The sequence below is a fragment of the Condylura cristata genome, unplaced genomic scaffold, assembly GCF_000260355.1.
Source record: "Condylura cristata isolate star-nosed mole 26May11 unplaced genomic scaffold, ConCri1.0 scaffold00004, whole genome shotgun sequence".
Classification (NCBI taxonomy): Eukaryota; Metazoa; Chordata; class Mammalia; order Eulipotyphla; family Talpidae; genus Condylura; species Condylura cristata.
Genome location: NW_004567105.1, coordinates 63673314 through 63688707, shown reverse-complemented (window position 1 = coordinate 63688707; position 15394 = coordinate 63673314). Strand labels below are relative to the sequence as shown.

General features: G+C 48.7%; 1 protein-coding gene across 1 annotated transcript in view; it reads left to right on the top strand.

The window, feature by feature from the left end:
• The window catches only part of LARS2 (leucyl-tRNA synthetase 2, mitochondrial), a 123535-nt gene extending 110609 nt beyond the window's left edge, over nt 1-12926 (top strand). Inside the window, exons 20-21 of the mRNA XM_004676252.2 lie at nt 7610-7737; nt 11753-12926. Of these exons, the coding sequence (XP_004676309.1) occupies nt 7610-7737; nt 11753-11932 (308 nt within the window). The 3' untranslated portion in view covers nt 11933-12926. The remainder of the gene's footprint in view (nt 1-7609; nt 7738-11752) is intronic.
• Nucleotides 12927-15394: the final 2468 nt, after the last annotated feature.

Here is a 15394-nt window from a genome sequence, read left to right as displayed (position 1 = left end):
GCCTCTCTCAGCCCCACAGGCCTCACACAGAGCCTGGCATTCAGCAGACCCCAGACACACAATGAGAAGCACCCTCTTTTCAATTGTGATTCAGTCTGGTTACCTGATTGAGTCCTTAAAGCCCAGAAACCTTATTACCCTGATGGACTAAAAAACTTCCTAATGGGACCTTTCTTTTCAATGATTACTTCAAAAATGATACATGTTAATTATAGAAAATATAACAGGAATTGCAAGCCCCCTCTTTACACAGTCTTGCACAGTAGGCTTTAAAGGGTGCTGAACAGATTTAGGTAAGAGTTTAGGAAGGTCCATTTCTGCCTCTGTGGCAAAATCTTAGCTCCTAAGATTCTCTGCACATCAGTGGAATCATGGCCCAGACAATCAGGGATCTCACATACATTTCTTTAATTGGTCTTGGGTCAAGCATTAGGGATATGCAAATTGGCACCTAATTGGTCTCCCAAGGAACCAGGAAACTTAAGGGGGAGTCTTCAGTCAATTCCAAAAATAGCCCATCTGATATGCTTCTGACTTGGCAGTTGTATTTACATAAAAGATCTCTCTTAATTAAATACCCTGATGCCGTGTCGCAGAGAAGAAATGCGTGTTGATCAGTCAGGGAACCAAGAGTCACAGAGTAAGGTTGGGGAATGAGAAGAATTTGAAAATTTTTCAAATTCCTGCCACTTGAATGCTTTTCTGGATATGGGAGATAGGTGGGAATTGCGGGTTTTTAGATGACAAAGTAGCCCCCTTATATAAGAAAGATTTGCTTATGCCTTTTGATTCTAAAAACTGTTCTCCTGTTTGATTTAAGGGACCACTAGAAATCAGACATAACAGTCTCATCCGAGTTGCTTCATAAGTTTTCAGGAGAAGCCAACATTTGTCCCTTTCCTTTGTAGCTTTTTTTCCCATGACCTCTTCCATAGTATCTGTCTAAAGAAATGTGTTTTCCATCCCTTGAAGAAGCAGAAAATCTGTTTACTGCTGCTCCTTCTTTTCTCTTTTTTTTTGGGGGGGGGCATGTAAAACTATACACTTAGTTTGGATTTTATACTCTTTGGATTTTACACTCTTAAAGCCTTGTCAAGATATTCAGCCAAGTGCTGAAGTTCATGCAGTGAAAGATTAGCCAGTCAGCTTTTTGTTTATAACCCATATCTGCATTTCTGACTGTAAACATCCATCCAAAAAAAAAAAAAAAGAAGGGAAGGGAAATGGCTTAGGACATGGCCACATCAGAGCTTTGCCTTCCCACTGTCTGAGCCTGCTAATTCGTGGATTCGTTCTTTGCTGCTTGAGAGATTGAATCAAGGTCTGATTCACTTTAACAAGAATGACAGGATCCTGCTTTAAGGTATTCTCATTGAGTAAAGTGTACTTCATTATGTTGTAGGTCATTTTTGATGTCTTTCCAATGAGGCTTTTCGAACCAAACTTCCCTGTTAGGTTTGATGGTGGCTGTAGGCTTTGATGGTTGCTTCACGCTCAGGAAGCAACCTCTATCCTTGTTTACCAAAACTCACATCAGGAACAGCAGATCTGTTTGACTCAGCCTCCATTGTTCAGTCATCGGGATTTTCTTTCATTTCCTTTGAATGTTCTCCTTAGTCCTATTGATAGGATGTGTGCCCAGTTACCTGACTGCCTAATAGTAAGCTATGCTGGGATAAGTCTATCTTGACCATGGCACAGTAGACTTAATGTACTGTTATATTCTATTTGTTAATGTTTTCTTTAGAAGTTCACAGTTGTTTTCCTAACAGAAAAAGATCCTGATTTTTTCTTGGTACGTGTTGTCAGGTTGGGAATGAGGCTTTCACCGACTTCACTGTGGGAGTTGAGTTGGGTTGCTTCTGTCTTTTGCCATGCTTTCGCATAAACTAAGATCCATGACATTCAGCCACTCTTTGCTGACTAGATAGAAGGCCCTAGTAGAAGAGCAGTGGTAGCCCTGCCAGGCTTTATTATATTATGTGACATTATATTGGATTATGTTATATTGGGTTATGCAGCCTTTTATTGTCAGGAAACATGGCTCTTTCATTTAACATTGGTGATCACATTAAGTTTTTCATTAGCACACTGTTAATTCTCTCCTAGTCTCTGTTCTACAACAAAGCTGATCTAATTTGTCATAAACATACTCATTCTTACTTGAGAATAAACACATATCTCCCCTTCATCTTCCTTCTTTATTGGTCTACCTTCTTCATTTCATTTCTCCCAGGAAGGACTCCTTTAAATGGGGTTTTCAGAAACCCCCTCCTTGCATGCCCCTCCAATCTTTTTGTCAAGTGAAGGGGCTGGGGTAGTTGGGGACAGGGCCCTGGCCCTGCCCAGCTGATCTGTAGTACAGGTGTACTTCACAGTGGCCTCACCTGTCTGTCCTCATGTGGCATGATCTCCAAGGAGACATGTCCGAAAGCCAGCTTGTAGAAAGGGACTATTCCTTGGGATTTTTGTGAGCTGTGCTCCCATAAGGAGTGAGTCCAGATTGGATCTTTAGTTGTGCTTCTGTTTCCTTTAATCATTCAGTAAGCATTTCTCGAGCATGTATGACGTGCCAGGATCTGTCCTGAGCATTTGTGGGGAAGCTGGAGAGCACAGTCTGAGCAGAGGACATTGTAGGCTGTGTCCATTTCAGTCGGTCAGGGCTTCCCTCAAGTTTTACAAACCCATAGAGACAAATATTTCTTTAATTCAAAGAAGCAACGGTAAGCCTCTGCTCCTGGCCCCTACATGTGTGTGTGGCATCCCTGTGGGTGAGCCGCTGGGACTGTGGCACAGTCAAGAGAAGGGTCTGGACACCAGTGTATTACCCTGGCCACCAACCCTCTGGTATTGGCCAGGTGCCCTCGGGAGAAAATGGAGACATGGCCCCTTTCTGCCTCTCCCAGCGGCTGGTAAGGGCTGAAGTCACTGGTTCAAAAGTCTTTTGCAAACTAGACAGCTGTGTTGTGAGGGCTTTGTTGTTAATCACCACCGCCACCACCCCACCCCACCCCACCACTGTCAGTCATTTTCATTCTGAGACTTTGGGTAGGTTTTTTTTTTCTCTGTATTTTTTTAAAGTAATATAATAGTTTAGTCTTACATCATTTTGTGCCTTTTTCCATCTCAGTTCTAATCCCCATGGGCTTCCCACCACCAATTCACCCATGTGCCATCACCATAGTCTAGTGCACTTCCCCTCGCTTCCCATTTTTGATCCCACTCTCCACTCCACCCCTGTAAAGTGTCTGTGGTATGTAGTTGTTCATTATTATTATTATTTTCTCCCCTGGTCCTTTATACTCCTGCTATGAGTGAAACCTGGATAGTTTTTAATGTTTCATTTATCCTAGAAAACTTGGCTTTCATGTAGCTTCTTCTCCTTCAGCTTTGAAAAATGACCTTAGAATGATTGAAAAGGCAATACAGCCAGGGTGGATAACCTGAAGTTACCATTTCCCAGAGTTCATGGGTTTTCATTGGCAAGATTCTCACCACAGAGCAGCGAGGTGGAGCTCTGTCTTCTAGGGGAGATTTACAGTCCTGTGGGCAAAGTGGCCATCACTGCACTGGATGGAACGTTGCAGAAAAGCCCGGGACGCTTGGCACCTATTCGTCCTCTGCTGATCCTTTTATTGTAAATGAAACTCTTCAGAGAAAAACAGAATCAGTGTCTTTTCCGTTTGCAAACTTCCACAGGATGAGGTTATTTGTTCCCCATTTCTGAGGCTTTGGGCCTTTGAAACTCAAGACATCTGCATTCATCAAAGTTGCCTTTTATTTACCCAACTAGAATATTGTCCAGTCCAAATGAGGGTGTTAGCTGCTTGCTTAGGGGAATTTTACATATTTGTACTCACAGGTACTGTTTCCAAATGAAGGACACAGGTTTCCTTTATTGATAGGCAATAAAAGAACAGAAAATCACCAGACAAGGAGATCTTTGGTGTACTAGTTGAAGGGATCATTTCATCATCGGCAAAAATGGCCTTTCCGGCCCTCCCGGGTGGCGCAGGTTAAAGCACAACACTAAGAAGTTAAAGCCACTTCCGCATGAGTTCAATCCCCTCCTACCCCGGAAGTGATCCACATGGGGCAGCAGACCTCTCCTGACCCGCCCGCTGCTCCCCTCAGCAGTGTACTTCATCAGTCTGCCTGTCCTGCTCCCCACTGTCTCCGGTGAATCCTCTCACCGCCCCTGCATCTCTGACCTGTACCCCAGTTCTGTATGCATAAATAAATAAATCTTAAAAAAAAAAATGGCCTTTCCAACAGGCAGCAAGCTGGCTGGATCTTGGGGGCATGAATCAAAAAAGCCAATCTCAGAAGTTTATATACTCTGATTCCCTCCGTATAACATGCTTGAAGTAACAAAATTATAGAGAAGGAAAACACATTAGGGCTTGCCAGGGGTGAGGGGTTGGCAGAGGGGGCAGTGGCCATAAAAGGCCACACCAGGAGGCCTTGTGGGGACAAGGCAGCTCAGTGTTAGGGTTATATGAGGCTGCACACGCTCGCACACATTAGCGCTGATGAAACGGACGAAAGACGCTCTGTGGACTGTATCGATGCCAATTGCCTGGTTTGACATTGTGCCATATGTTTTCTGAATGTTCCCACTAGAAGAAGCTGAGAAGGGGCACTAGGGCTCCTGCACATTTCTTTGCACCGTCCTATGAAACTATAATTATTTCAAAATGAAGCTTGTTTTAAATTGCCTCTGAACTCAAGAAATTCTGCTTGGTATTTGAGTTCTGTAGTATAGCAGACCATGAGAGAGGAAGGGAGGGGAGGAGGAATTTATTTCTCGTTGTAGAAGGCCTTATTAGACACAAATACTAACATCTGTGTAAGTGATTTTTCTCTTACTGGATTTGAGACTATTTCTATCTCAACATTTAGAGACCGACCCCATTTTTTTTTTAAGATTTATTTATTGATGCATACAGAAGTGAGGTACAAGCCAGAGGTGTGAGTGATGACAGGATTCATCAGAGTCAGAGTGGGGAGAGAGCAGGCAGTTTGAGAAGTACACGCTGAGGGGAGCAGCAGGCAGTCAGGAGAGTCTGCCGCGCCATATGGGTCAGCCCCGGGGCGGGGATCGAACTCGCACTGAACCAGTTGTTGCTAGCTTGCAGTGCTATGTCCTAATCTGCTGCACCACCAGGAAGGACCCCTACCCCATTTTTTTTAAACAGTTGTAAGGTGGCCCAGCCTATGAGTGATCCTGGCGGACATTTGGGTGATTGCCCTTCTTTTGCTATTTGTGCTTTGAAATAACTCTTCTCCAAAATACAAGCTGTTTAGTGCATGGTGGTAAGATCTCCATTCTATATCGCTGACATTTTTACAGTTATAAACTGAGTTTCCTGTTTATTTTTGCCTCGGGCTTCTGATTCATGTGATCTCTCAGTCTTCCATCTTCCATAGACCCCATTGTGAGGGTCTCAGCAAGGCGACCCTTCACCACCTCGTGGGATCCCAAAGGAACGCATCACCTTAACTGTCAATCTATCCCGACCAAACCAGTTTTCTTCATAAAATGAAAGTTGCTGTAAACATTGCAGTTGTATACAGCATTTTGTCGAACATATATGCAGTATTCATTCATTTCAACAAATTTACAAACAGACAAGCCCTGTAGGGGTATGTGTGTATGTGTGTGAGAGAGAGATACTTGTAGGGAGAATCAGTTGCCTACTGTTCTCCTGTGGGTATTTTATACAACACTGTGGGTGCTGTGTCAATGTTGTTACTTCAGAATACCCTCAGTGGAGCCGTTTCTGTGGCTAAAGGCTAAAGTGAAGTTGACGTCCCTTGTTTATTTTCTTGGAACTAGCAGGGCTGGTGAGGCATAGTGAGGTCAGACATGAGTGCCTGAGCCCTCCCTGCATGGGTAGGAGGGAGGGGAGGGATATGTGGAGGTTGGCAGCCTGCACATAACGCCAGGCGTGGCCTGCCATGCACAGATACCGCACCCACCCCCACTGCCAGGGTGTCATGACACCCCCACCAGCCCTCAGAGTGGGAGAGGTTGGCTTTGCTTATTTTGCAGGAAGGTGAGTGGCCACAGTTCTCCCGGGGAGGAAGAGCACAGGAGGGCAGTAGGCGACAGCCAGCCCCACACGATGGCCTCGAGTGCCAGGCCTGGCCATTTCCCATCCTGTGTTCAGAATTTTACTGTCTCCCAAAAGTCAGCTCTTGACCAGACCCGTGTGACATAAAGCAACCATTGTATTTGTATTTGCCATGCAACGGTTTTTCACTTCCCTAAAAAGAACAGGGATAACGAAAAATTTACGTAGAACCGGGGTCGTGGTTTTCTGTTCCTCCTCACTGAACAGGATGCCCCGATCCCATCTATATGGAAACACTGGTGGGGCCCAGGCCGCTATAAATAAGCACACTGATTGCTCCAGGAAGGCTGGGCTTCCTCATTTTTTCAAGTGGAATTTATAACAGCTTCTGCCCAGAACATTTACGTCCAACGTCCTTTCATCTCCCAGGCATCCTGTCCAACTGCCATGCAGAGGCTCCGGAACTCTTCCCACTGCAGCTGGGTCACAGGACAGGCCTTCCTGAGCCAGCCTGCTGAAATAAAGGAAGGACGATCGCCCTTCCATGACCTCCGTCTTGTATTTAGATATGAGTCTTCATAGAATTCCTTGTGAGGGACAAGCAGGAAGCCACTCTCTGCTTCTGCCAGAAGGCACATCTGTTAGAAATGGAGTGGGTTCATGAGTAAGCACAGGGACTTCAGGGCCAGGGCCAGTGGACCTCAGGAGTACATCTTCCACACAGCTTGATTCTCAGGCTCTCAGGGGCCTCTGCTTCCCTCCAAGAGTGCCAGGTAGGGAAACATGTAAAGCTATGCACATACGCTTGTGTTCCAGCAGGAGAGTGAAGACAGCTGAGCAGACCATGCCCCTAAGCACATGTGTGAGTTAGGCAGATAACCTTTTGGTGGCAAGACTTACTTTTTCAGTGAGGGCCAAGCTGGTGGTACCAGGACTGTCTTTCTGCTGTGTGTGCTTCCTGTACCTTTGGGGACCTCTCAAGAGGCTTTAATCCAAAATTTTCCCTGGCTGTGGCCCCAAAGCACTGACAGCTGGCCGGCCTCGTGCAACTCTCTGGGTGCGGGGTGGGAGTGTGCTGGACTTGGGCACCTCTGCTTGGGGACTGTAGCACAAAGCATTCTGGGAAAGAAGACTTGAGAGGCTTCACTTCTCCTTTCTACCTCATGTCTGACCTGTCCTGAGGCCATGAGTAATCAGCCAGAGCCCCTCCTAAGAGGACGTGTAATGGGAAAGGTTGAGGTGCTTCTGACAAAGTCCAAGAGGCGCCCCCTGCTGTTCTTGGGCACGTTGGCTTCAGTTAGTCTGAGCGACAGGACTGGGTAGGAGGCTCTTTTAGACCACACGCATTTGAGGGCAGGCAAGGAAGCGAATGGACACATGACTTTGGAACCCATTCCCAGGCTGTGAAAACCATGTACGGCCTTGTAGTCTCCGGGAACCTTCTCAGACCAGCTCCGAGCCAGTTGGGGTTTTGGGGTGAGCACTTCTGGATTGCTGCTGTGACCCCCTGCATGTGCTCATGATCCCTGCAGGCCTGGCACTGGTGCCAAAGAAGCTCTGTGCCCACTATGCCTGGGACACCAGTGTGCTGCTTCAAGCCTGGCCAGTCGTGGACCCGCAGTTTCATCAACAGCCTGACGTCGTCCAGATGGCCGTTCTGGTGAGTGGCCCTGCCATCCCCAGAGCCCATGGGTCACCGTCCTGCTGGGACTCCGGCTGGGTTGGAGGGTTCTCGGGGAGCCTGAGCTCTCCGGCTCTCATCCTGCCTGCCCGTCTGTTTTACCCTCGATACACTTTCAGTTTTGAGATCACCACATCCCAAAAGCTGTGGTCATGAAACTCTCATGGCCCGAAGGGATTAGAAAATGGCAAAACTAAACCTGTGCTGGATGGCAGTTCCTAATTGTCTTCCTCTCAGGCTGAGGACTCAGTCTCAGTCTTAGTATCCTTTACTCAGCTGCTTTTGTTTCATTGGGGAGGAAGGGGAGAGCGGGAAGGTTGGCCATGCAAGGAACAGCACCTTCCTCTATAAAGTGCATTGCACAGCGGCTTGGTAGAGTCTCTTTTTGGTAAGTTTAAACATACATGAAAAAAAATTATTTTTGGATCATTTAAAAATATATGAAAGTAGTTTATTGTTTAAACACAAGTACTCGATTTTATCCTTCACGTCATTTTTGTATTTTTGATTTGTTCAGGATGAGACACTTTGTAAGAATATTTCTTGAGTGGGCTGCTGTAGCTGGAGGGAAAGCCAGGCAGGGCTGGCATTTCTGTGTCTTTGAACCACAAGTGCAACCAGGTAGTTTACATTCAAGTTTTTTTAATATTAATTTATATATGCATACAAGAGCTGGGGTGTAGGCCACAGGTGGGGTGAGAGGACCCACCAGAGACAGAGTGGGGAGCAAAAAAGGCAGACTGACACAGTACGCTGCTGAGGGGAGCAGTGGACGAGACAGGAGAGGTCTGCTGTGCCAGGTGGGTCAGCTCCCTGGCCAGAGATTGAACTCGTGCTGCAATGGCTGACAATAGCCTCATAGCGCTGTCTTTAACCCCTGTGCCACCAGGGAGACCCTACATCCAATTTTTTTTTTTTAAGTTTGTATTAGTCTTTATTAGAACAAAAAAAAAATCAAAATTCCAGACACTGAATTACATGATACATACAATAATGCACAAAATTTATAAAAGGAAAGAAAGTACATATCCACTAAACTAACATAGCAGAAATTTCAACTGCTTATTCTATACCAAATCCAATGTTTACATCCACGACGTCAGAGGTAACTTCCTTTTGTACCTTATTTAGCTCAGGAAACAGTTCTTATATCACAATATCCGATAAAACATAAGTCAGCTGCTTGTTGAGAACTGGTAAGCCAAATTTTTATTGAGCTCTTGTCACCCAATAAGGTAGTTATTCCTATTCTCATTTTTTATTCACTGGAAAGGCTCAGAGAGTTAGTCACCTTCCCCAGGGGTGGAGTTACCTACTCCACAGCAGGCACTGTGTGAGGCTCAGTAGACTCAAAATCAAACATGACAGACAGGGTTCTCCCTCAGGAGCCTGAAGTCTAGTGGGAAAGAACAAGAATCGAAAAATAGCAAAAGTGTTGCCATCTGTGAAAAGTGCCCTGAGCAAACCCAGCTAGGGCTGTGGGAAGTGTAGGCCCTGCTGCTCCAGCCCACCGCTTCTGCGCTGTGTACACCCCGACCCCACCCTGGCCCAGAGGAGGGCAGTGTTTGACCCAGGAGCCGGGCTCCTTTACCGCCCCTCCCTCCACCCTTGCTGGTGGTTCCTGCTGCCGCACTTTGGGGGGCGGGGGGGCTGCCCTAAGGGGCTTCTTCCGAAACTCCTCAAAACCCAAAAGAGCCTTGCGGCCTAGAGAGGTCATTCCTCTGTTTATAAGAGGCCATTTCTCTGTTTATAAGACATAAATAACTCGTGTAGAACTCTGAAAATTTGTCCTCAGCACAACTGAGAAATAACAACTTGAGGGACAGGAGTTTAAGTTCACAAAATGTCTTCACATTTCTCTGCAGAAAATAAATTTCATTTTGGTAATCGGTAAGATAATTTTTGCTCCTCATTGACATGAGTTCCCCAGATGACCCAAGCAGCACACCCAACTTGAGGCCCTCAGGTTGGGGCTTCCGTGGAGTTCCAGGTCCTGTCCCCGTGTGCTCTCAGTTGGTGCCACAGGCAGAAGTAGCAGCTGCGGCAGCCCCTGTTCTGTGTGCCCAGGGCGTGTGTCAGCTCTCGGGAGGCAGAGCCCAGGGGCCCACCCTGTCCTCCCGGAGGTTAACCTCCAGGAGGGACACCTGGGGGCACCTGACTTGTCACACACGGGGTTTAGCCTCGAGGTTAAGGCATGAGAGCTTGGGAGCCGGACCATCCTCAGTGTCTCAGCTGCATAAAATACTTGCATTTCCTCAGTCAGAAAATAGAGGTGGACATAGTGCCCACTTGTGAAGGTGGCGGTGTGACGCCTGAGTGCTCAGCTGCCCCCGGTATACTGCTGTCCCAACCAGACTTCTGTCCACTGAATTGCCAAGAGGGGAGTCTGAGATACACCACACACATACACACACCCCCACCCCGAGCGGACTGCCTTGGATGAGGTCACTCAGGGAGTCCCAGGAAGCCAGAAACCATGAGGGGGAGGGCAGGGTGGCATGGGAAAGCTTCTGGGCACCGGGCACATCCAGCGGTCACATGCCCCACTCCCCATGCCCCAGTTGTGGACCAGAATGACTGGGGCCACGCATTGAAGAGGACACCCTATGGCTGGCTCCTTGCATGGTGGCTGGGAGCCCTGACCCCAGAGGGCAAGCGGGTCGCTCTACACAGGTTATCTCACTTCCCTCCATCAAGAACCCACAGATTCTTTCCTTAAAGGAGAGAAAACTGAGAGCCAGGCCCAGACTTTTTGAGTCCAGCCCTGAAAATCTGATCTGTGTCAGTCTTTCACGACAGGAGGTGCTCTCCCCCAGCACCCCTGTCCAGGCTGGTGCTAGAGGAGACTTTACCCCAGGAGGCGGAGAGGGAGGATAGAGACAGGCTGGTGCTGTGGCTCATTAACTAGTCTGTGTTCTGAGAATCCCACTGGGGGCCCAGTACTTCAAGGGCTCAGCTTTTCTGTGACAGGGTGGGAGGCCTCCTCTGAGGTCCGAGTCGTGCCAAGCACGTGCTTTCAAGTAGACAGCCTCTCACGGCGGCCGCCCTTCAGGCTGCACGCCCACAGTCCGGGGCGCTGAAGCCGTCGGGAGCCTCAGCACTTTTTAAAGGCAACACAATTTCAGAATATTTCAGGAATGACATTTGATCTTATTTCTCTGCCACCCTATGGTCAAGCTAAAACAACCATTATAAAGGCCAGTGAGTTCTACGTCAACTTAGGGAGGGGAGAGGTGGACAAATAAGGGCCCATGTTGTGTTTTAGCTGGAACTGGAGAAGTGACTCCTAGTGTCTTCATATAACCATTTCCAGGTCACTTTTTCCCAGTAAAAAACAGGGTGTCAGCGAGAGACAAGTGAGTGTTCTTATGGAAGCAACAGGGTAGTGGGTTTGTAGTTCTGGGTCGCTTTCCTCGGTGGTGATTTCAGTCCATATTTGATGTGAGGTTTGCCCTAAGTGAACCCCATTCGTGTAATACCCACCGGCATCTAGAACAGAGTTAGACCATTTTTATGCAAGAGGAGCTGTAAATGTGACCTGGGGTCTGTTTCTGGGCATCACACTTGCGCGCCCCCTTCTGGGACCAGTCATTAGACAGGTGAAATTCTCCCTGACACCCCTGTAGCCAGGTCTGGGTCTGAACTTGGGCTTGATCCCCAGTGGCCCAGAGATTCCTCTTCCTCTGGAATCAGCCTGAGCCCTTTCCTCTTGGGGGGTTTGACATAATTTCCACCCACCGGTGATAGGGAAGCTCTGGGTACGATCCTCAAGTGCGCCCCAGTGCTGGGGGCTCTCCTGTCTCTCTTTCCTTGCCCACTCCTCCCCCAGGTGCTTGGGCGCGCACCCCGGACATCTGCTTGTACATAGTCCTCCTGGGAGGCTGGGTGCTGCCTTTCCTCCCTCCTTGGCCCCAAACAGATGCAGCATTTAGTTCGGCTGCCTGCCTCCCTCAGGCCTTTCCTCATTGCGTGTCCCACCTTCTCTCCTTCTCAGATCAACAACAAAGCTTGTGGCCAAATCCCAGTGCCCCAGCAAATCGCCCAGGACCAGAACAAAGTGCACGAACTTGTTCTCCAAAGCGAGCTAGGCGTAAGGCTCTTGCAGGGCCGGAGCATCAAGAAGGCCTTCCTCTCCCCCAGAACTGCGCTCATCAACTTCCTGGTGCAGGAGTGACTGCAGGGAGGCTGAGGCCACCGCTGAGGCCTCCTCCCAGCCCCAGGATGAGGGGAAGAAGCTGCTGGCCTGGGGGAAGGGACAGACAAGAATCTTAAATATCCACCTTAATTGCCATGACAGCCTGGTGCCACTGGTGTGCTCGGCGTGTGGCATGTGTAGGGTGAGGGTGGGGGCGGGCATGGAGAAACAGGAACAAAGGGGAAGGATGGCAAAAGCCCTCTGACCCCATGTGAAGCCATCTGCCGGGTGGAGCAGAACGGAGAAAAGACAAGCGCAGGAGAGTGACACATGCCTCCCCAGCAGCCTGGGAGCTTCGGAACCCCGCAGATGCATCACCCTGGGCACACCCCAGGAATGTGAGGCTCAGCTGAGGTGCCATGTATGACTCCTGCCGTGTGGTAAACCACTGTTGAACAAGGCAAGATGCGTGAGCCCCCCTGTTCCAGAGGACTCAGAAGGAGTGGACACTGGGGGCTCCCGAAGTTGCTCTGAACCAAAAGGCAAGCTGTGCTAGTCCCGCCAGTGCCCCCACCCCCTTCACCACACTGCCGCACCGGACCCGGCTCCCATCTGATGACCCGCTGCTCCTCGGGGTGTGACACTTGCCGGTGGAGAAGGGACCGGGTTGGTCCAATCTCGGATGACCCACTCTCAGCAGCCCAACAAGGGGGTCTGTTCGTGTGGGCCCCACATGGTGACGTCACCTAGAAGCAGCCCCCAGTTCACCTCAGAGGAGTGGCCTGTTGCCACTGCGGCCAGGAGGGGACCCGTGTTTCTGGGGGCAGCCCTAGTTTTTATAGGAAATCAGCAAGCAAGTGCTCTTACCAGAACTGGCCTGCGTCGCTGATTAACATTTAGTGGAGGAAGAATCCAGCCACTTTGTGATGTTCGAAATCTTATTTGTTCTCTGATGCCATTTTTTATGTAGCCTCAGATGCGGTCCCCTGCAGTTTATCACTTGACAGATGACCTTTTTTTTTTTTATGAATAAAATATCGATCATGTATGACTTTGGGGTGTTTGTATGATTTGAGAATAGCTACCATATTCCAATTCTAGGAGCTAACCAGGAGCAGACGGAGGTATTCCATCATCGCCAGAAGGCTGGCTCTGTGCCCTGCTCCACATGGAATGCTATAAAGAGAAGCCTTGGAACTGGCAAACGTGGTACCCAACACTGATTCAGGCACATTAGCAGCAGCAGTTAAGTCACTGGTTCTGAAACTTGGCCCAAACTTAATACCACGTCTGCTCCCCAGATTTCCACAAAACTGTACATTTGATGTTCTGGTGCCCAGAAATTGATGTAATTGTGCTGAGGTGCAGTTGGGCACCAGAAGTTGTAAAAGCAACACAGATGATTCTAACAGGCAACAAAGTTTTTGAACCATATGTCACAAAGCATTTGAACCTTAATGTCTTATTAATCCTTCCTCGCCCTCTCTTCGCTGGATAGAGTTCGGCCCAAGACCAAAATGTGATGAAGTGGACTGGAAAGGAGGCAGCTGGGAGGTAAGGCAGAGGCCAGAACTCTTGAGCAGGTATTTAAAGTCTTCTCAGAGCGGACCTGAGTGTACACAATCCCATTGCATTTACCAACAAATGTAGATTAAATATAAGCAAATGATGGGAACATTGAGTACATGGAGGGAAGAGTGTTTTTGCTTGGCTGCTTTGTTTATTTCTAAGGTAAGCTAAGTGGTCTTGACCCAGTCGATAAGGCGATGATAGAGAATCTTTATTTGCACATAACTGGCCGGAGCTACACGTCAGCAAAGACTAAAGGCTACTGGACTGAGCACATGGCTTAGGAAAACAGCTGATAAAACTTGTGAAAACAAGAGCTCGCTGGTACTACTGACAGCGAGCCTGCTACTGGAACCACTGACCGGAAGACCTGATCCCCGGCATGGGGAGGTGGGCTAGGGGCTTTACTACCTGCCTCCATGAGGCCCAAAGCCGGACTTAACAAGCTCACTTACTTACGTCATGTCATTTAATCCCCACAAAAATCCTGGAGTGAAGGAATTATTCTCATAAATATGAAGAAACCCAGGATCTGATTCAATATTTGCTCAGTTTCCATGGCACAAAGCTCCATGAAGGAGCTGCTAGCCTCCATCCCGACGCCATCCCTCATGTCTACCAGTCCCTTCACCTCAACCCATTTGCTTGCTGCACAGTCAGGAAAGGAAATGTTGACGGAAAAGTCAGCACTTCCAGTTGTCTGGCTTGGGCTCCCCGCCCCCGAAGACCTTGGGCTGTAAAACCAGGAAGTCACAGCAGGGTCTGTGCAGGGACAGGTGGGGCCGGCAGGCCCAGGCTGCCATGCTGTTCTGTAAGACTGGGGGGTGAAGGTTGTTGCCAAACCAGTGGGAGCCCCAGGCTGTGAACTGTGTCAGGGTCATTCTGTGGGGAGATGAGCGATGTGAGTTTGCACATAGCCAGTGGTGCCCGGAAACCCCCTGGCAAATGCGGCCTCAGCAGGTGCCAATCAGCCGCCAAGGAAATAAAACTGACCTCTAAAACCGCAAAGCTATCAGTGACCTGGAAACCACATAGGCCTGCTTCATCCCAACCTACATACACACTTCCAGGGAGCCAGTGAAGGACAAGGGGGTACAGTCACGAAGATGAGACAGCCTCAAAAGACGGTTTTATTTTTTTTAATACTTATTCATACAAAACTGGGGTACAGGCCAGAGGTGCAGGGGCATTGACAGGATTCACCAGACAGAGTGGGGAGCAGAACAGGCAGAGCGACAAAATACACTGCTGAGGGGAGCAGCAAGCGAGATGAGAGGTCCACTGTGCCATGTGGGTCACCCCCAGAACTCGTGCTGCAGTGGCTGAGGCTAGCTACTTTGTAGTGCTCTGCTTTAACCTGTTGTGCCACCAGGGAGGGCCAAAGAGATGGTTTTTAAGAAAGAGATAAAATGGATATTTTCTCAGGACTAAGGTAGCATACTTATACAACATGAGCCCAACCACAATGTTTTCAATTCCAACCCTTAAACAAAGCTACTGTTGCCTTTGTTCAGCATGAGGGGGTGGGGGAGCTCCCTCTTGTCTCTCTGCTCTAGCATCTCACAGTCCAGGAACAGAAGAGCAGGAGGCACCATTCTCCTAACCCAGACACAAAAGCCCTGAATCTGTCTGTCTTTGGCTGTGAGCAATTGGTAGGGAGTATAGGTAATAGCTGCCTGGCCATTTGGGGTTGAAAGAACTCCCAGTGGCTTAGGGGAAGTTTCCAAAGAACAGCTCTGCCGGGCCTTCAGCATACAATATGCACAGCAGCTGGGGACTGGCAGGCCACCCTGCCAGGAGGATGTGGGAGGAGCCCCTGGGCGACCACCCCAAGGACAGGAGATGATGCCCAAGCCTGAGAGGCAGTCTGAGGAAAGGCTCTGAACAGAAGCCAGAGACCCAAGAGAAGTGGGGGATGGAGCTGAGGGAGCC